At 47.1% G+C, this 21,307-nt stretch overlaps 1 protein-coding gene across 1 annotated transcript in view; it reads left to right on the top strand.

The window, feature by feature from the left end:
• The window catches only part of TMEM120B (transmembrane protein 120B), a 35,635-nt gene extending 14,392 nt beyond the window's left edge, over window positions 1-21,243 (top strand). The window contains exons 4-12 of the mRNA XM_015417661.1: window positions 2,695-2,754; window positions 3,333-3,428; window positions 10,326-10,415; window positions 12,523-12,588; window positions 14,790-14,851; window positions 15,790-15,882; window positions 16,587-16,651; window positions 18,296-18,364; window positions 20,337-21,243. Coding sequence (XP_015273147.1) covers window positions 2,695-2,754; window positions 3,333-3,428; window positions 10,326-10,415; window positions 12,523-12,588; window positions 14,790-14,851; window positions 15,790-15,882; window positions 16,587-16,651; window positions 18,296-18,364; window positions 20,337-20,444 — 709 coding nt within the window. The 3' untranslated portion in view covers window positions 20,445-21,243. The remainder of the gene's footprint in view (window positions 1-2,694; window positions 2,755-3,332; window positions 3,429-10,325; window positions 10,416-12,522; window positions 12,589-14,789; window positions 14,852-15,789; window positions 15,883-16,586; window positions 16,652-18,295; window positions 18,365-20,336) is intronic.
• Window positions 21,244-21,307: the final 64 nt, after the last annotated feature.

Genomic DNA, 21,307 nt, shown 5'->3' with positions numbered 1-21,307 from the left:
GGTTTCCACAGAGATGCAGTGGCTTGAGGAGACGGTCTCCAGCCCAGCTCTTGGACATTTAAAAAAATTATTTATTTTTATTTATTTAACTCGTTTATACCCCGCCTTTCTCCCCAGTGAGCACCCAAAGCGGCTTACATCATTATCCTCTTCTCCGTTTTATCCTCACAACAACCCTGTGAGGTAGGTTAGGCTGAGAGAGAGTGACTGGCCTAAGGTCACCCAGCAAGCCTTCCGTGGCATGAGTGGGGATTCGAACCTGGGGCCTTCCAGATAATAGTTAGGCATTCCTATCCACTTAATCCAAGATGTGAGTCCTCGGGTAGTAATGCGCTCAGTAGGCTTCCACGCGCCTTTGGCTTAGGAGCTGTTGGGGGGGGGGGCACTACACCTTGCAGGAAAAGTTATTCTCACTACATGCATGTGTGTGGCGCACACCTACAAATGGCGTTCCTAGGTGTATGTGCATTAAGAAGAAGAGATTGGATTTACACCCCGCCCTTCACTACCCAAGGGAGTCTCAGAGCGGCTTACAAACTCCTTTCCCTTCCCCTCCCCACAACAGACACCCTGTGAGGCAGGTGGGGCTGAGAGAGCTCTGACAGAAACTGCTCTTTTTCAAGAACAGCTCTTGAAGAGCTATGGCTTGCCCTAGGTCATCCAGCCAGATGCAAGTGGAGGAGTGGGGAATCAAACCCGGTTCTCCCAGATTAGAGTCCGCGCACTTAACCACTACACCAAACTGGCTTTCTTGTATCTGGCCTGACAGCTCCTAAGTGGGATATGTGGGAGAAATTTAAGAGTCTGAGAAAGTGGGCCCAAGCTGGAAGTTAAATCTGTTCCTAGGGATGCCAGCCTGCAGGTGGGACTCGGGGATCCCCTGGAATTGCAGCTTATCTCTGGCCTACAGAGATCAGTTTCCCCTGGAGAAAATGGCTGCTTTGGAAGGTGGACTCTCTGGCATTGTACCCCACTCAGGTCCCTGTCCTCCCCAGGCTCAGCCCCCAAATCTCCAGGAGTTTCCCAACCTGGATCTGGCAATCCTACCTCTCCCCTATTCCCCACTGGTGGCCATGGGAGACCCGGCACCCTGTCTCTTGCTGATGGGGGGAGTCTATAGCTGGGTTAAATTAGGGAAGAATTTACGAGTTGGTTGGATGGGTGGATGAAATTACCATTTCACATACCCTTGGATGCAGTTATACACAGGGGTCATTTCCTGCGGGAGTGCACAGGAGCGGAGCTCCGGCAGTATGGAGCTCAGGGGGCGGGCACATGGAACAAGCCCCGCCCCCTGCTCCCAGCAGCCCTCAGTCGGGCCATGAGGAGCAAGAAGCAACCAGGTAAGTTGTAGAGGGCCCCCCCCCCGGCCTGCCTTCAGGTACAAGCTCTCCCTCCTCTGTGAGGACAGATCTGCACATTCCCTCCCCCCAATAGCTAGCAATCCAAAACAGTCCAGTGGAGCCTGAGCAGTGGGTGTTGCCTTCTGACACACTTCTGGTGATGTCAGAGGGTGTGGCATATGCAAATGAGTTATGCTAATGAGTTATGCTAATGAGCTCCTGCACCTCTTTTTCTACGAAATGACCCCTGGTTATACATATTCTTGGGGGTGTGTGCATGAGATTACGTATTTTTCGGACCATAAGACGCACCTGACCTTAAGACGCACCTAGTTTTTAAAGGAGGAAAACAGGGGAAAAAATATTCTGAACCTTCGGTCCATAAGACGCACTCACTTTTCCTCCCACTTTTTTTGGAAGAAAAAGTGAGTCTTATGGTCCAAAAAATACGGTATATTTCTCATGATGGAAAAGGTGGCAAAGAGAGAAAATGAAGGGGTTAGATCTCTTGGCACCAGAAAAAGTACACCCCAATAGTTTTTGAGAAATGGGGGGAAGGGTTGGACCTCACTGACACCCACAAAATTCAAGAAAGCGTTGCTGAATCTCAGATGTGCTTGTCTTTAAGCAGGAACAAAAGACAGCACGCTTCTGGGAAAAGGTCCGTCCTCTGAATTAAATATAAGTACTATTTCTGTGTTAAAGTGAACAAACAGTATGTCCTCTCACCTAATCTAATTGCAGGAGTGCTTCTAGTAAACCGAGCAGCAAGATAACAAGATTCAAAGTTGTTTGAAAAAAAATATCCTGCAAAAATCTTGGCCTAGTGGTTTCTAATCACTGATAAGCAATATTAATTAAAACTGCAACTAGAAGTGTTAAAACCACACGTTACTTATTACAAGTTTTAGAAAGTGCCTGAGAGAGAGAGCGCGCAGAGAGGCAGGTGCCGAAAACAAGATGTGTTGGGCAACTACCTACTTTGCCTCCAACAGGCAAGCAAAACCGGGCCTTGTCAGATAAATTATTGTAATTCACAGGCAGGCCGAAATAGGATCATAAAGTCTTTCAAGGATCTTTTGTCAGGCTGAGATATATACTCATGAGTCTGTATGTCAGCAAGTTCCTTTGTGCCAACCTGTCAACAAAACATTAGAAAGAATTTCCCCCGAACAGTTTGTTTTGCCATCAAAACAATTCTCTGCTCCTTGTGAGAAATTTCTTTGTCCTGCCACAGAGTCGAGGCAGCCTCCTCTGCAGTTGCGTAACTGTTGTGTTTCCAAATGTGTTGAGTGGAAGTCTAAGCCGCCGCTGTGTGAGTCTGACCATGTGCTGCTGTTTCTCCTTACAGTTTGTACTTGAATCTGGTCTTGGGAAATGTGAATGTAACGTTGCTAAGTAATCAGGCCAAGTAAGTGATTTCTCTTCTCTGGTTCGACTCAAGTTATCTGCGGGGAGGAAGTGGGGCTGCCCAGTAGGTGGTTGACGCAAGGGGCACAAAAACGCTCAGGGGCTCGGGTTACGGGGTGATTGGGAGGGGCGGCATCCCTGTTCTGGTTGAGCGTCTGTGTATCCTTCTGACTGTGAGTTGGGCTCCTGAGGGAACCTTTGTCCAGGCATCAGTGGAGGCACTTTGCAACTCTGGAAGAGGAGAGGAGGTTAGGGCTGCCAAGTCCCCCTGGGGGGCGGGGAACCCCCGCCCCAGAGGCACGTTCCCCGCCACCGGCGGATCGGGCCCCGGGGGGAACCCCACCCTGGCGTGCGCGTCACCAGGAAGTGACGTTAAGACGCTGGGCACGCTGGGGGCAGGCCCACGACCATCCGAGGGGGAAACTCTATGCGCGCGCATAGGATGCCGGACGGGAGTCCCCCGCTCCCGACGATTTTCGACTTGGCAACCCTAGAGGAGGTGGCGGCACTGGGGTGTTGGTTGAGTCATCTCCACAAGCTAGGCTTGGTGTTTATCCTGACCTCATCTGTGTGTTCCAGGTTCGCCTACAAAGATGAATATGAAAAATTCAAACTGTACTTGACAATAATTTTACTCCTCGGAGCAGTGGCTTGCCGATTTGTTCTGCATTACCGGTAAGGCTGCAGCTTTATTTGCTGAGAAATGGTTTTAAGCAGGGGTCCCCAACATGTTGCCCAGGGCGGTACGCCAACACTTTTCCTGGCACCTGCCGAACTGTTTTAAGGAAAAGGGCAGGGCCAGGTGAGGGTTTTGCCCAGCAGGGCTTCTCACCGGCCCCTGGAGATCTCATTGGTTGTGCAGGTTTTATAAAAGTCACTTTGGCAGCAGCTCCCAACACAGGACAAGGATCCTCCCTGCAGGACTGAAGGTATATGCAAGAAAATCCTTCTTAAATAATGGGTTCATTTATGTCGTTAAGCAGAGCTTCCGCCTGAAAGGTTGAAGAGTGACTCCTTTTGCACCAAGGAACCATCCCTGGGCAGGGTGGGAGGGGGGCTCTTGGTAGTGGGTGATTCGATCCTTAGGCAGGTAGACAGCTGGGTGGCGAACCCGCGTACTGACCGTATGGTGACTTGCCTGCCTGGTGCAAAGGTAGCGGACATTACGCGTGTTTTAGATAGGCTGGTAGATAGTGCTGGGGAGGAGCCAGTGGTCGTGGTGCATGTCGGCACCAACGATGTGGGGAAATGCAGTCGTGAGGTCCTGGAGGAGAAATTTAGGCTGCTGGGCAGGAAACTCAAGGCCAGGACCTCCAAGGTAGCCTTCTCAGAAGTGCTACCTGTTCCACGCGCAGGGCCGGAGAGACAGGCACAGATCAGGAGTCTCAATGCGTGGATGAGACGATGGTGTAGAGGGGAAGGGTTCAGGTTTGTTAGGCACTGGGATTCTTTTTGGAACAAGAGGGAGCTGTACAGGCGAGACGGTCTCCACTTGTCCCGAGAAGGAACCAGGCTGCTGGCGCTTAAAATCAAAAAGGTGGCAGAGCAGTTTTTAAACTGAATATTGGGGGAAAGCCGACAGGAGATGAAAAGTCTCTGGTTCGGGTTGGCTCATCTCAGAGAGATGAGGGGGTACCTGTTGCTTTTCTACAGGGAGGTGGATTGAAATTGTCCACTGAGACCATGGCTAGTGACATGGACTGCCTGACAAGGTCTCGAGATTGCAAGAGGAAGGTGGCAGGCTTAACCAGTATGGGAAATTACAGCTGTTTCTATACAAATGCTCGAAGTGTCCGAGGTAAAATCGGGGAGTTGGAGTGCTTGGTGTCAGAGGGAAAAATAGACATTGTGGGTATTTCAGAAACTTGGTGGGATGAGGAAAATCAGTGGGATACGGTGATTCCCGGTTATATATTATATCGGAAGGATAGGGGGGGAAGGGTTGGAGGTGGGGTGGCTCTGTATGTCAGAGAGGGTATAAAGTCCAGAAAGATCGAGAGGCTAAGAGAATTGGATTCGCTTCTTGAAGTTCTGTGGGTTGAAATAGGGGGGCCAAAAGGAAACTTAACACTGGGAGTTTGTTATCGCCCACCGGATCAAAAGATAGAGGAGGATTATAAAATGATGAATGAATTAAAGATAGCAGCTAGACAAAAACACTGTGTCGTAATAGGTGATTTTAACTACCCACACATTGATTGGGTCAATATGTGTTCTAGTCGAGAGAAAGAGATTGAGTTTCTAGACACTCTAAATGACTGTGCTATGGAGCAGATGGTCATGGAACCTACCAGGGGAGAGGCGATCCTTGATTTGGTCCTAAGTAACACTCAAGACCTGGTGAGAGATGTAAAAGTGATTGCACCGCTTGGGAACAGTGATCATAATGTTGTTGAGTTCAACATTTGTACAAATAGGGAATTGGCCAAAAAGACTCACACAACCACTTTTAACTTTAAAAGGGGTAATTTTTCTGATATGAGGGGACATGTGGGGAGGAAACTGAAGGGAAAAGTAGAAAGGGTCAAAACCATTGGGGAAGCTTGGAAACTGTTTAAAACTACAATTCTAGAAGCTCAAATAAAATATATTCCGCAGGTTAGGAAAGGCACAAACAGGTATAAGAAAAAGCCTACATGGTTAACAAACAAAGTAATGGAAGCTGTAAAAGGTAAAAAGGATTCCTTTAAGCGGTGGAAAGCTAGTCACAGTGAGGCTGATAAAACAGAACACAGGCTATGGCAAATAAAATGCAAGTCTGTGGTCAGGCATGCAAAAAGGGAATATGAGGAGCATATAGCAAAAAATGTAAAGACCAACAATAAAACTTTCTTCAAATACATTAGAAACAGGAAACCAGCCAGGGAGGCAGTGGGGCCCTTGGATGACCAAGGGGTAAAAGGAGTACTGAAGGATGATAGGGAAATGGCTGAGAAGCTAAATGCATTTTTTGCCTCCGTCTTCACTGTGGAAGATGAGAGGTGCTTGCCCACTCCAGAGCCGCTGAGTTCGGGAGGGGTGTTGAAAGACCTGAGTCAGATTGAGGTGACGAGAGAGGAGGTCCTAAAACTGATAAACAACTTAAAAACTGATAAATCACCAGGCCCAGATGGCATACATCCAAGAGTTCTGAAAGAACTCAATTGTGAACTTGTGGATCTCCTGACAAAAATATGTAATCTCTCCTTAAAATCAGCCTCCATTCCTGAGGACTGGAAGGTAGCTAATGTCACTCCCATCTTTAAAAAGGGTTCCAGAGGAGATCCGGGAAATTACAGGCCAGTCAGTCTGACGTCGATACCGGGTAAATTGGTGGAAACCATTATTAAGGAAAGAATTAGTAGGCACATAGATGAACAAAACCTATTGAGGCAGACTCAACATGGGTTCTGTAAGGGAAGATCTTGTCTCACTAACCTGTTAATGTTCTTTGAGGGGGTGAACAAACATGTGGACAAGGGGGATCCAATAGATATTGTTTACCTTGACTTCCAGAAAGCTTTTGATAAAGTTCCTCATCAAAGGCTCCTAAGCAAGCTCAAAAATCATGGGATAAAAGGACAAGTCCTTTTATGGATCAAAAACTGGCTAATTAATAGAAAACAGAGAGTGAGTATAAATGGGCAGTTCTCCCAGTGGAGGGGTGTAAGCAGTGGGGTACCACAGGGATCAGTACTTGGTCCACTGCTTTTTAACTTGTTCATTAATGATTTGGAGTTGGGAGTAAGCAGTGAAGTGGCTAAATTTGCGGATGATACGAAGTTGTTCAGGGTGGTGAAAACCAGTGAGGATTGTGAGGCACTCCAAAGGGATCTGTCAAAGTTGGGCGAGTGGGCGTCAACATGGCAAATGGGGTTCAATGTGGCCAAGTGCAAGGTGATGCACATTGGAGCCAAAAATCCTAACTATAAATACACGTTGATGGGGTCTGAACTGGCAGAGACAGATCAAGAGAGAGATCTTGGAGTTGTAGTAGATAACTCACTGAAAATGTCGAGACAGTGTGTGACTGCAATAAAGAAGGCCAATGCTATGCTGGGGATTATTAGGAAGGGTATTGTAAACAGATCAGCCAATATCATAATGCCGCTATATAAATCAATGGTGCGACCTCATCTGGAATACTGTGTGCAATTCTGGTCACCACACCTTAAAAAGGATATTATAGCTTTGGAAAAAGTGCAGAAAAGAGCAACTCGAATGATAAAAGGGTTGGAACACTTTCCCTATGAGGAACGGTTAAGGCGCTTAGGGCTCTTTAGCTTGGAGAAACGACGACTGAGGGGTGACATGATTGAGGTTTATAAGATTATGCATGGGAAAGAGCAGGTAGAGAAAGAGGTACTTTTCTCCCTTTCTCACAATACAAGAACCCGTGGGCACTCCATGAAATTGCTGAGCGGTCGGGTTAGAACGGATAAAAGGAAGTACTTCTTCACCCAAAGAGTGATTAACACTTGGAATTCACTGCCACAGGAAGTGGTGGCAGCTACAAGCATGGACGGCTTCAAAAGGGAATTAGATAAGCATATGGAGCAGAGGTCCATCAGTGGCTATTAGCCACAAGGTATAGATAGGGACTCTGGGGCAAGTGATGCTCTGTCATCTTGGTGCTTGGGGGGGGTCAACAGTGGGAGGGCTTCTAATGTCCTGGCCCCACTGGTGGACCTCCTGATGGCACTGGTATTTCTGGCCACTGTGGGATACAGAGTGTTGGACTGGATGGGCCTTTGGCCTGATCCAACATTGGCATCTCTTATGTTCTTATGTTCTTATGTTCTTATGACTATTAGAGTTATGCATGACCTCAATCCATGACCATTTTGTGGTTGGCCAGTTTGGTGTAGCGGTTAAGTGCGCGGACTCTAATCTGGGCGAACCAGGTTTGATTCCCCACTCCTCCACATGCAGCTGCTGGTGTGACCTTGCGTCAGTCACAAGTTCTCTCAGAGCTGTTCTCTCAGGAGCAGTCTTTGAAGGAGCTCTCTCAGCCCCACTGACGTCACCTCACAGGGTGTCTGTTGTGGGGAAGGGAAGGGAAAGGAGATTGTAAGCCGCTCTGAGACTCCTTTGGGTAGTGAAGGGCGGGGTATACATCCAATCTCTTTTCTTCTTCTTCTTCTTGTTGCAGTCATTTGGTGGCTGTGCCCACCACCCTGTGTCAGAATTCCAAAAGTACCCGTGGGCTTTAGAAGGTTAGGAAAACCCCCCCCCCCAATTTTAAGCTTCATGCTACAGTATGGAACTCTTGGTCTGGGGCAAGGGATGCTCTGTGTTCTTGGTGCTTGGGGGGGGGCAACAGTGGGAGAGCTTATAGTGACCTGACCCCAACTGCTGGACCTCCTGATGGCACTTGGTATTTTTGGCCACTGTGTGACAGAGTGTTGGACTGGATGGGCCATTGGCCTGATCCAACATCGGCTTCTCTTATATTCTTATGTTGCTGCTGACTTAAGAATCATATCTCAGTGGGTAAAAAGATTCTGAGTTCTGCTGATGACAGTTCAAAGCCCAGTTTATCGAGCAAGGCTTGGTTAAAGAGAATATAGTCTCACGCATTCTGCTTTCAAGGAAGCTCTGTCTGCATCTGTCTGCTGCGGAACCATGGCAGGCTGCTTAAGTTGCATAAGGGTGCGTGTTCCAGGGTGCGTTCAGGAGCCAGCCGAGAATCTGTTGCACTTTGCAGGAGGTGCTCAGCATAGCTGGGGACGTGTCCTTAAGAGTGATTCACTATTATACATCTTCTCTCAATGAGCAGCCCCTGTTAAACTTCCAAAGATTCCCTGAACGCTGTTTGGAAACTGCTGTGTTGTGCAGTCTTCAATATGCAGCAGCGTGTACTGAAGGGCTTCCCCAGGTCTTTGACGTGCACCACCCGTCGGTCAGTATTGCTTTTCCAGTTGATTGGATTTATCTAGGTCTAATGGGATCCCCTCACTGAATTAGCCCTGTAGTGCATTTGTAAATTGGATCATGTGCTGCTAGTCTGGCATGCACATGCACGTCTTCAGAAGGAATTAGCATCACACGGACAACCTGGGGACATTCTGCCACATAGTCTATAAAGAGTACCTTAGCGGGACCAGTCTGCCTTCTCTTTCCAAATTTTGGGTACTTCATGGGGCTGTTCAAGAACCCCAAGCCCTGTGAGATGCTGGTTCCTGAGGTTCTGCAGCAAGCCCTCTGCATCGGGTCCCTAACAGAGCCACCCTAAGCAGAGTTGTTCTCTTCCAAGTCCACTGAAGTCAACAGGCTTAAAAAGATGTAACACAGCTTAGGAAGGCACTGAAAATGTGCCTCATGGTCAATGCTCCCTCAAAGCTGTGGAGTCTTGTGAGCAAAAATCCTACTTTGTGAGCTACTGGCATTAAAGTTGTGAGCGAGCGGTTTGGCTGCTGCAGAAATTAGTTTGCTCTGGAGCCATCCTTTCTGAGCTGAGACAAAAGTGTGTGCACCGGAGGCTAAAAAACTGTGAGCTAGCTCACACTGACTCAGCTTAGAGGGAACACTGCTCAGGAGGGACTCTGGGCATAGTGCCTGCCGGATCCTCTTCAAAAGCAGTTTTGCATAGGCCCTGGGCTTCTGGAACATTCCTTGGCGGGAATGGGCGGGATACAAATTGAATAATATAAACAAAACAGCACCTTCAGGTCCCAGTGTAACTGCTGCTCTTTTAATGGGGTTGACTGTAATAACGTTGCACCGCCTTGAAATGTTTGCTTACTTTTATTTATTTAAAATATCTTTGCTCATCTTGAGGGTTACAACATTAAAAATAAAGTATCCCAAACAAAAACCTTAACAAGGGATCAGACCATTAAAATAAAAAAGGTGAAATTTACACAATTATATTTTCCTCGTGCTCATCGCTTCCTGTACTGCCAAAGGGAAATACTTGATGGAATGTAAATCTTGTTTCCTTTGCGGGTGGTGTCAGTGTCATACTCAATGAAACCCCAGAGGACTATTATTTTTTTAAGATGGGTAGCCGTGTTAGTCTTTAAGGTGCTACTGGACTCTTGCTCTTTTCTTCTGCTACAGACAGACTAACAAAAGTTGTGGCAGGGTAGGAGCTTTTGTGAGTAACTGCTCACTTCTTCAGATGCAGTTAGAATGTGAGATCTTATATCTTGGAGAGGGGAGCGAAGTAACAATAGCAGGCATGATTGGATTAGGTGTGATATGCAGAGGGGTAGTAGGCATGGGAAAATCAGCATTGGTAATGAGACAGGAAACCTAAGTCTCAATTCAGTCCAGGAGGATGCATTGTCTTGAGCTTCATTTTCAGTTGCAATTCAGCAGTCTCTCTTTCTAATCTCCCTTTTAAATTTCTTTGTAAGAGAACTGCTACTCTTAGGTCCTGGAAGGTTAAAATGTTTCCTCAACTGGTTTTTGAATGTTGTGGTTTCTAATGTCAGACTTATGTCCGTGATTCTTTGTCATAGGGCCTGTCCTTCCATCCTCTACATTAGACGAACAGGCCAGTCCCTACGACAGAGAATAAATGGACACTAGCTTTATATTTAAATAGTTATAATCTCTGCAGAAATTCTGCTACTTTTCTTCCTTCAGGGTGACAGATGAAGTGTTCAACTTCCTCTTAGTTTGGTATTACTGCACACTGACAATAAGGGAAAGTATCCTTATCAGCAATGGATCAAGGTATGAGTCCTAGACAATTCACACAGGTACCTTATCAGGTCCTGGTAATAAACCTGGCTGTCTGAAACTAGTTACAGGCTGTGATCACACACCCTTTCAATCCACTTTTGAACTGGATTTTACTGTATGAACTGACAAAATCCAGTTGGAAAGTGCACTGAAAGTGGATTGAAAGGGCATTACTTAGTGTGTGTGATCGCAGTTATATTCTCATTGGTTTAAACCAAGTTTCTCGAGATGGGCTTCAAGGGCAATGTGAGGTTTCTTGAAGTAAATAAAAGAAGTTAAAAATGGCGTCTCGGTATATCCCCAGCATAATGAAGTATGGGGTTTGGATCTAGGAGACTCAAGTCCCTTTTTTTTTTTTTATAACATGAAGCTTATTGTGCAACACTGAGCCAGTCATTATAGGCCTGCCTCACACGGTTGTTAGTGGAAACATTTGAAGGATATACCATCACCACCAATTCTAGACAATACTCTGTATTTTAAAATCCCACGGGGATTTATAATCCTAAAGTTAAAAATATTGAAAATACAAAAGACTGCTGCATCAGTAGTTGAAAGCACTATATAAAATGCATCATAAACTGGCAGCAATAAAACCAATGAGATGGCTGTGGCAGCAGTACTAATATTCTAGGTGGAGTTCTTGTTTTGAAACTCTCATGATGACCAGTTTTACAGGTAAAGTGATATTTATTTATAGTAAGCCTGGCTGGCTTTCCTTCCTCTCTTCCAAAGGCAACACTTTCCTCCTTGTGTTGCCCTGGCTAAGGGGTTAGGGTTCTAATAAATGGGGGTGTTCCTTTTTTGCATTTTTTAAAAACTTGTGTTATATTTTAAAGGGTTGCTTCATATACTACCTTCAGAGGTATAATACAAAGCACCTTGATTCCCAACTAAAATCATAAAGTTTGAATACAATGAAAACTTGTTTGCAAACATGGGTTCGTAAATATACGTCACTTGCAAAGCACTTCTCATATATGAGTGCAGCAATCTTTGCAACACCCCTATGAGGTAGGCCATTTTGGTTATCTCCATATTGATGGGGGGGGGCTGAAAGAGTGGTTTGCTTAAGGCCACTTAGTGAGTTGGCTGCTGAGATAGGGATGCCAGCCTCCAGGTGGGACCTTGGGATCCCCTGGAATGTCAGCTTATCTCCAGATGACAAGAGATCAGTTCTCCTGGAGAAAATGGATGCTTTGGAGGGTGGACTCTGTGGCACTGGGCCCCATGGAGGTCCCCGTCCTCCCCAGGCTCCATCTCCAAATCTCCAGGAATTTCTCAACCTGGATCTGGCAACCCTACCCTTCCTCCAGCGCCCTCTGGTGGCCAGGGGAGACTTGGCAACCCTATGCTGACTCAAATGGATCCCCTTGATCACAGCCAATTTTCTCAGATTCTACACCAGGGTGGCCAAACTTGCTTAATGTAAGAGCCACATAGAATAAACACCAAATGTTTGAGAACCACAAGACAGGAACGCACACGTTTTTATTGGAAAATATGCAAATTTGCATATTAAATAAAAGAGACACATGCCTTCTCCGAGCCAAGCCAGTCTGCCGGTGCAGCGGGGCTTGGAGAACACATTTAACTTTAGATGGGGAGGGTGGAAAGAAAGCAAATAGATTGGGGGGGAAGGTGGAAAGAAAACAACTTTAAATGGATCTTCCAAGCCCCCTAGGCCCCCATGCCAGCTGGCTTGGCTTGGAGAAGGGATTTAAAGAGACAGATGCCTTCTCCAAGCCAGCTGGCGGGGGGCGGTGCGGTGCTTTGAGAACCCATTTAAAGTTAAAGCTGCTTTCTTTTTCTGCTCCCCCCTGCCTCAAACCTACCCAGGGAGGGAAACACTGGCTGGGTGCATCCCCTTCGCTTCCCCAGCCGCCCTGCTGGGAGCCACACGATATATGTGCAAGAGCCACATGTGGCTCCCGAGCCATAGTTTGGCCACCCCTGCTCTATGCTATACCAGCTGTATAAAGCGGTGGTCTTTTTAGGAAGCCCTAACTGGGTCATGACTCCTTCTCTACTGTACAATTGATGACGGGCCTGACTTTGCCTCAGCATAATGCATCATCAATGTCCTCTTCTTTTCCAGGATTAAGGGTTGGTGGGTGTCTCATCATTATGTCTCAACGTTCCTATCTGGTGTGATGCTAACATGGTAAGTCCCTCCCTTAATAGGTTAAACAGAGTCTGAATCCCACCTTGGAAACACTAGAACTTGAACACTAGAACTCATTATAGCAGGCATGTCCAACTTCGAACAGGTAGTGATCTATTTTTTCTGGCCAAAAGTGCCGGTGACTTACCACCATGACACTAAAGTTTCGAATTAGTTTCAAATTAGATTTTAACCCACCAAAGTTGGGTTCCACCTGCCCCCCCCCCCCCATTTATAATGCACCTTCTGTCATTTACTGGTAAGCAAAATAAACAAAAACAAAACAGAGAGACGAAGATCCAGAAAGAACTGCGAACATTTTTCATTTTATACCAGGAGACCAAGTGGGGCTGGTGATCTACCTCCGACCCCTCCGCGATCTACTGGTAGATCACGACCTACCTGTTGGACATACCTGCATTATAGGAAGGTGCCCTGTTCAGGGAACCTCTGCTTCTGGGAAAACTGATACTATGGAACACTCTATTGGAAGGCCCCTTTTTCTCAAATTTGAGAGAGTTGTGGATTATTCCATCCCTAGGTGGGACGGTAGGTGCATCAACGAACGAAGAATTAGGGAGATTTTTGGCTGGGTTGGATTCAGAGGTCACTTTGTATGTTGTGGGGGGGGGGAATTCATACATTAATAGCAAGTAGAAAATGACTTCAAGATGGTTTTTCTGCCTGGTTTATGCAGATTCTAATGTGGCAGCACTTAAAACCTACAGGTTACATTTAAGTAAGTAGAACCTGAGGCAGAAGATAGTTCTAAATGCATTTAGTCTCTGGGGGTGGGGGGAGAAACCTCTGAATGTGGGGGCAGCCAAAGGGTTGGATCCAGGCTAAACTGGCTGTCTCCACCCATTCCCCCTTCCCAGTGCAGCCCCTCCTCCTGTCATTCCTCAAGGGTCCTGTCCGTCAGGATCAGTGCTTCATGGAAACCAGTGGGCTGCAGTGTGTGTGTGTGTGGGGGTATGGCAGTAAAATTTAGTCAGGATCCAATCCAAAGGACTGAATTCCACTAGGGCATTTTGACGGGTCTTCTGTTCAGGAGTTAAAAGCTGGGATCCTGATCAAGGAGGGGGTCTGTTGATTCCTCACCCCCTTAATTTGCAAATTAATATTTTGTTTAATTCTCCACCATATGGAGAAACCCCAGCCTTGCCTATGGGAGGTCTACTTTCTGCGCTTCCCTAATAAACACTCACCCATGAAAACTGATGGTTACAGGGACCAAGTAACGATTCAGTTGCAGCTGCCCCCAAAGTGCCGGTTCTATTCTCTGTGACTCTTCCTTCCCAGTGTATTCTTAAAATTATCCCTCTTCTCCCCTGCGCTCCGTGTGGTTGGCTCCACCTCCTGTGGCAGCCATGTTGGAGATGTGCCCACTGCTCCTGTGAGAATTCCAAATGTGCCCACAGACTCAAGAGGGGTTGTGTAATCCCCACTTTAGAGGATGGAAAGACCATTTTCTGCATGAATCCCTGGAGAGTTGCAGCCAGTCAGATTAGACATTATTGACTCTGAGCTACAGGAACCCGTGGCCTGATGCAGTGCAAGGCATTTTCACATGGCCATAAAACCAAATATGAACATTAAAATGCAGTGCAAAACTGACACATTGGCAGGGTGGGTGTTGTGGCCTTCTGTTGGCATAGAACAAGGGTGGTCAAACTTGCTTAACATAATAGCCACACAGAATAAACGTCAGATGTTCGAGAGCCGAAAGACATGAACAGACATCACATACACGGTTTCATTGGAAAATATGCAGATTTGCTTTTCATTAACATTAAATTAGACTGTGAAAGAGCCGCATGTGGCTCCCGAGCTGCAGTTTGGCCACCCCGGGCATAGAAGCTATTTCACTATTGCCCATTCGATGGCCCCACCTATGTAAAGAAACTACTTTGCATGTTTGATTAGCTTAGTTTCCCTTTTTCACACGCTAGCTAGCTTTTTTGGCTTTTTAATATGCGGGATCTTTTGAAAGGTGACTTTCCACTCCAGCCGTCTGTGGTGGTAAAGGTGGAAGGATGCTACTTTGGCAGATTAGGAACTGAATTTGGGAAATGTCACCTTATGTTGAGAAGTACTTTTCGGAGGGGAAATGGAAATTCCTGACAACATCAGATTGCGATATAGGAGGACACTGTGTGTGCGCGTGTTTATACAAGCATCTTGTTTTGTTATTCTTCCAGGCCAGATGGTCTCATGTACCAAATGTTCCGCAACCAGTTTTTAGCATTTTCAATTTTCCAGAGTGAGTATGTTTATTAAAATCGGAAGTTTTCTCTTGATGCTAGAGGCGTGGCGGGGGGCGGGGGGGGATACTTTGTGTAATGCGAGCGGCCCTGCAGATTTGCATCAGAAGACAGGTATGTGCATTGAAACAGACAGGAGTCATTTAACTGGCAAACTTATGCAAAGGCCCACCGTTACACATTGATCCTGTCCCAGGAGAGGAGGTATATTTGATGAATTGTGGTTAAGACGCTGAACTGCAGACTGGAAGGTCGGTAGTTCAGCGGCTCGAGACCTGAGTGCCGCATGACTGAGTGAGCTCCTGTCTCTGGCCCCAGCTCCTGCCAACCTAGCAGTTTGAAAGCAAGAAATTGCAAGTAGATAAATAGGGACTGCTTCGATGGGAAGGTAACAACATTCCGTGCACCTCGGCGTCTAGTCATGCTGGCCACATGACCATGGAAATGGCTTCGGACAGCGCTGGCTCTTCAGCTTGGAAACGGAGATGAGCACCGCATCCCTAGAGTTGGATTCGACTGGCTTTCGAGCAAGGGAAACCTTTACCTTGACCTATTGGCATATCTGTGAGGCAAGCTTGGCTGAGAAAGAGCAACCAGCCCAAGCTCACCTGGCAAGCTTCCATCAGAGGAGGGGTCTGAACCTGGCTTGAGCTCCTAGCCTGACATCTGACATTCTAACTGCTACACCACAGTACATGACAGAAAACTCCAAAAGGGCTTTTAGGGCAAGTTCAAATGAAAGACAAAGAAACCTGATAGAAACTCATGAAAGAAGGACAGAATTGGGGTTCTTTCCTTTCTTTTCCTTTGACGGGGGAGATCTCTTTACTAAAGTGACATATTCTGAGAGGAGGAGAGAATTGTTTGTTCATCAGGCATACCATTTTTTTAAAATCTCAACCGGGTTAGTTTGAATAGGTCTGTTACTTCCTCCCAGGTTGTGTCCAGTTTCTACAATACTACTATCAAAGTGGCTGCCTATACAGACTTCGCGCACTGGGGGAAAGAAACCAGTTAGATCTCACAGTGGGTGAGTCTCATGGTGGGGGGAGCTGTTATATTTAAGGGCATTTATTCAGAGTCAGAATACTGGTGGGGGGCAACAGGGAGATGCCTTGGGCTCTGTGCCCTGTGATGATACTGACCTACCTTACAGGGTAGTTACAAGGACTGCATTAAGATACATGAACCTCTTTAAATGCTGGAAATGCTAAACAAGTGCTACTGTCTTCTCTGCTTGATCTCTCTTGAAAAATCCATTGCCTTTGCTTTTTCGGGGCAAAGTAGCCTGCACATCTTCCCTTTGTTCTAGCTGTCTGGTTCATTAGGTCAGGCAGAATGCAAGGGGTGAGGTGGCTTTGTTTTCTTTTAAGAAGAGATTGGATTTATACCCTGCCCTTCACTACCCAAAGGTGTCTCAGAGCAGCTTACAAACTCCTTTCCCTTCCCCTCCCCACAACAGACACCCTGTGAGATAGGTGGGCCTGAGAGAGCTCTGACAGAAACTGCTCTTTTTCAAGGACAGCTGTGCCAGAACTACGGCTTTCCCAAGGTCATCCAGCAGGTCCAAGTGGAGGAGTGGGGAATCAAACCCAATTCTCCCAGATTAGAGTCCGCCCACTTAACCACTACACCAAACCCCAAGCAGACACTTGGCAAGATACAGGGCAAAATCGATGTGATGCTGTTCTGGTGCAGACTAACTTGGCTTTCGTCATTTTGGCCTTTCCACAGAGGGATTTCAGTCTTGGATGTGGCGAGGGCTGACGTTCCTCCTTCCCTTCTTGTTCTTTGGGCATGTAAGTTGGACGTCCTCTCTTGCTCACAAATGCATTGGCAGAAGTAGCGGAGGAATCAGTGACTTCAGTCACTGTGTTCCTTGGGGTTACGTGTCTGTCCTGAATCATATCGGTTTTACCTGCACTGTGTGGGTGTGGGGTCTCAGGGTGGATGGGAGATCCATGGATGGGTTTCCTGCTTTCTAAAACCTTTAATCGTAGGAAGGAGCCACCAAGGGTGAAAGGCAATCTTGATCAGCGCCATGGTGCTGGTGGGTGGGTCTTATCCTTCCTTCTTCTCCCTCACCTGCAGCCGTACACTGGTCCACTAGAGAGAAAGTGCTCTCTAGACGTATTTGCCATAGTAGGGGGGGGGGGGAAGAGAAATCACTCCCTGGCAGCCACGGATACTTGTGGTGCTTATCAGTCAGACCCTGTAGCGGAGGGTTAAATATGTGACCTGGGTGGCCCAGTCGAGCCCGATCTTCTGAGATCTCAGCAGCTAAGCAGGGTCAGACCTGGTCAGTCTTTGGAGGGGAGACCACCAAGGAACTGCCCTGTAACAGGTAGCTTAGGGCCAAATTAGAAAAGATGCTATCCCTGGGTTTTCCTCACACTTCTATTTTGTAGGGCCAGGAAAAGCCATTCAAGAACACTGCGGGGTCCCAATTATTTATTTATTTAGTTAGTTAGTTTTTATATTTATACCCCGCCCTCCCCAAAGGGCTCAGAGTGGCTTAAAGAGGCAAGGCAGACCTCGCCATAATAAAACATAATATATAATAGATTAAAACATAATACATTTTAAAATCCTAATTTAAAACAAGGTGCTCAGTGACTTCCATAGTCCAGAGATGATGGATCGCCGGTCCGGAGTTCCAAGTAGACGGTTTAGGGCTTCTTCCATTCAGATGTTTCCTCAGGGCCTCAACCAACCCATGGCGGTGGTGGTATAGTAGGGGCGGCGGCTCCTACTCAAAAGCCTGGCAGAAGAGCTCCGTCTTGCAGGCCCTGCAAAACTGCATAAGATCCCGCAGGGCCCGGATCTCCCCTGGGAGCTCATTCCACCAGGTAGGAGCCGCCACCGAGAAAGCCCTGGTCCTAGTAGCAGCTAGCTTGATGTCCTTGGGGCCCGGGATGGCTAACAAGTTTTGGGCCCCTGACCGTAGTGCTCTTGGGGGAACATACGGGGAAATTCTGATCAGGACCATTATGGCCCGAGGGGAGGAAGAGATCCTGCCTCCCCTCCCCTCACACCGGTTTTCTAACCCGAAATGGCCCTGGGGGTGTACTTGGGTCAGCCATGACAGGTTGGAAAAACAGTGTTGGGGGGGGCGGGAGAACCCTCCCCCCACGTTGTGGTGGCCCCAAGTAGACTGAGGCCCCCATGCGGCTCTTAAACGGCGGAAATGGAACGTCCCGTCTCGTTTGGCCCTTAGGCTCGGCATAACACTTGCACGCCGTGTTTTGAGAGTAGTTCTCTTGTACTGAAAATGCCTGTTGCCTGGCTTCCAAGTCTCACAGATAACTTTTTGGGAGGAAACTTGTATACAGACTGTTAAGTTGTGATTCTGGTTGTTGAGATTTTCTGCTTGGCTCTTTCAAAATATAGTTCTGCTTTCTTAATTTATTTTTTCTCCTGCCTTGCCCCCATCTCCCCTTAAGTTCTGGCAGCTCTACAATGCTATCACACTTTTTGAATTGTCAAGACATAAGGAATGTAAAGAATGGCAGGTAAGTGTTTGCTCTAAGACATCAAGGTTGGGTTTTTTTTTTACAATCACCTTGTTTGACATTAGTCGAATATAGTAACAGATGAGGAAGAGAAGGGGATCACTGCCCAGATCTTGTTATTGGAAAATATCTGATGTTACTATGAGTTGGATGGTCCCCTCTTGCCTTTGGAAGGGGCTGTGGCTCAGTAGAGAGCCGCAGGTTCAGTCCCTGGGACCTCTAGTTAAAGGAATCGGGGGCTAGGTGAGGTGAGACCTTTGCCTGAGACCTTGGAGAGCTGCTGCTTGTTTGGGGAGACAGTATTGACCTAGATGGACCAGTGGTCTGATTCAGTATAAGGTGGCTTCATGTGTTCATGTAATCGTGGGAGATTTAGGTTTCTGTATGCAGTACGGGAAAGTAAGAGCGTTCTGTGCACCTTGGCGTTTAGTCATGCCGGCCACAAGACCACAGAAATGTCCTTGGACAGCACTGGCTCTTTGGCTTGGAAATGGAGTTGAGCACCACATCCCTAGAGTCGGATTCGACTGGCTTTCGAGCAAGGGAAACGTTTACCTATGCAGTGCTTCTCGTCAGTTTGAGGGTTTTTTCCCTGGGGCATGTCTGCATCAAGTACCAGAAAGTCAGCCCTGTAGATGATATAGTCTGCACCAGAGGTCATTTTGGGGGGGATCGCAGTTCCCCCGGGTGAGGTACGGCGGGCGGGGCACATGACGAAGCCCCGCCCCCTGCTTCTGGCCGCCCCGCTTCCGGCCCTCATTCAGCCAGGAGGAGGCAGGAGAAGAGGGAGGGTAAGTTGCTTCCTCCCTGCCTCTTCCCACCCCTGCCTGCCTGGGGCCAGGGAGGGCCTTCGCGGGGCTTCCTTGCACTCCCGCCGGCCTTGCAGGTCCACCGCCAGGCCCCTCATGGGGCTCGGCAGTGGAGCTGCAAGGCCGGCGGCAGTGGCCGGGACCGTTGGGGGCGGGGTGTGTGGCCTTATGACACACTTCCGGTGATGTCAGGGGGTGTGGCCTTATGACACACTTCCGGTAATGGCAGGGGGTGTGGCATATGCTAATGAGTTATGCTAATGAGTTCCCCTAGCTCTTTTTCTACAAAACGACCCCTGGTCTGCACTGATCCTGTTTGCTGTGTGGATTTGGGATGGGGGAGGGGACTATTATTATTTATTATTATTTTCGATTTATATCCCACCTAGCAGAGATGAAGCCCTGCAGTGTCTGGATGTGAATTGAAGAGACTGGATCTGCTGTAGGAGCTCTTGCTGTTGCTTGAGAAATACTAAATGCACTCAAGAGCGCTCTTAATTTTAAAAAAAATGAATGAAGGTTCCATTCAAGAAAAGGCAAATGAGGAAACGTCCTATTTGTCATTTTGCTAATTTTACAATGGGCGAACCTCAGTTCACTTATTGATTAGACATAACATATTCTAAAATTATGCATGGTGTGGAGGGAAAAAAATTATCCTCCTCCCATTATTATCATACAGCTCCATGAGAGAGGTGGGGGCAGGGGGTGGAGTAGATAAGCAATAAATATTTGTTCAGACAAGCCATTATTAATTTATAGAATTCCTTGCCACAAGAAGCAGTGATATCCACTAGTCTGGTTGGCTTTAAAAGCAAGTTAGACAGATTCATGGAGGAGAAATCCATCGGTGGTTATTACTAAGGATGGCTAAAGGGGAACCTCCATGTTCAGAGGCTGTGTACCTCCAGATACCATCTGCTGGGGATGAAGTTGGGCTCTGTGTGGCCTTCTGGGACATCTGGTTGGCTCCTGTAGTGCTGGACTGGGTAGTCTGATGTTAAACTGCCATGGCGAGTCAGTCACGTATCACTTTAGCTATTTGCTAAGTGGTTTCCGATAGCAGTTTATCTTAATGAGTTTTTGTTTCTCCTCCCCTCCTTTTCTGCAGTGTATGGCTGTCTAAACTGTTTGGGGTTGTTTTTTTTCTCTTGCTCCTCCAGGTTTTTGTGCTTGCTCTCACATTTCTGGTGCTCTTCCTTGGAAACTTCCTCACGACTCTGAAAGTAGTGCACACCAAACTCCAGAAGAACAAACTGAAGAAGTTGTGAAAGGAGGACCGTACTTCCGATGGCTAGAACGTGGGGTTTGGTTCCTTTCTGCCTCCCCTTTGATTAGACTTGTGTTTTGGACAGACCCCACTGCTCCGCCACTACCTGGCCCTACAGTATGCAAACCATGGAGGAACTTCCATCCTCGTTATGCTACAAAGTCTTCCCTAACTGACTTAATTTTGCAAGTGCCGCTTTTTCCAGCTGGTAGCCCACTATTTATGTTTAACTTAATCCAGCACCCACTTGGCCTTTCCTGGGAATTCAGCAGAGATTGATCCCTGCTAGGAAAAAGATGGATTATCAAGAGAGGAAGGAGGCTTCGCTACTTTGGAATAAATCGAGCTGTTGATTAAAATGCCATCTTTGAAATACCAGCAGGTATTGGAGTCTTGGTGGCTGTTCCCTGCTATTACATGGTACCATTTGCTGAGCCCTGTGCATTTTGAGACCCGCATTTCTGAAACAAAAAGGGACCTGTGTGGGAACAGCGCTTGTGGACTTGAAGCCGCTAATCGCTCCTCTCCACTTGCAAGTTGATTGGAAACACTTTCGGTGGCTCATGAAAGAGGTGGAGGGAATCCTTTGCCTCATTATTGTCACCTACTCCAGCTAGAGTCGCTTACAAAAAAAAAAAAGCGCTAAGTAGAAAGCCTCTTGAAATCCAATGAATGATATGATGTAACGTGCTTTGTTGGCACAGAGGTTAGATGGATGTTTCGTTTAAAGAGCTCAGACCTTGTTGAGACTTGGAAGGGGTTGGGGGAAGAAAAGATAGCAAATAAAAAAGAACTGCCTCACCCAGGTCATTTTTAGTAGGTTTTATTTCATATTGTCGTCAAACTGTAAGTCTCCTTTTTAAA

Source organism: Gekko japonicus, unplaced genomic scaffold (assembly GCF_001447785.1).
Source record: "Gekko japonicus isolate JY-2015 unplaced genomic scaffold, Gekko_japonicus_V1.1 scaffold64, whole genome shotgun sequence".
NCBI lineage: Eukaryota > Metazoa > Chordata > Lepidosauria > Squamata > Gekkonidae > Gekko > Gekko japonicus.
This window is presented reverse-complemented; position numbering and strand designations above follow the sequence as displayed.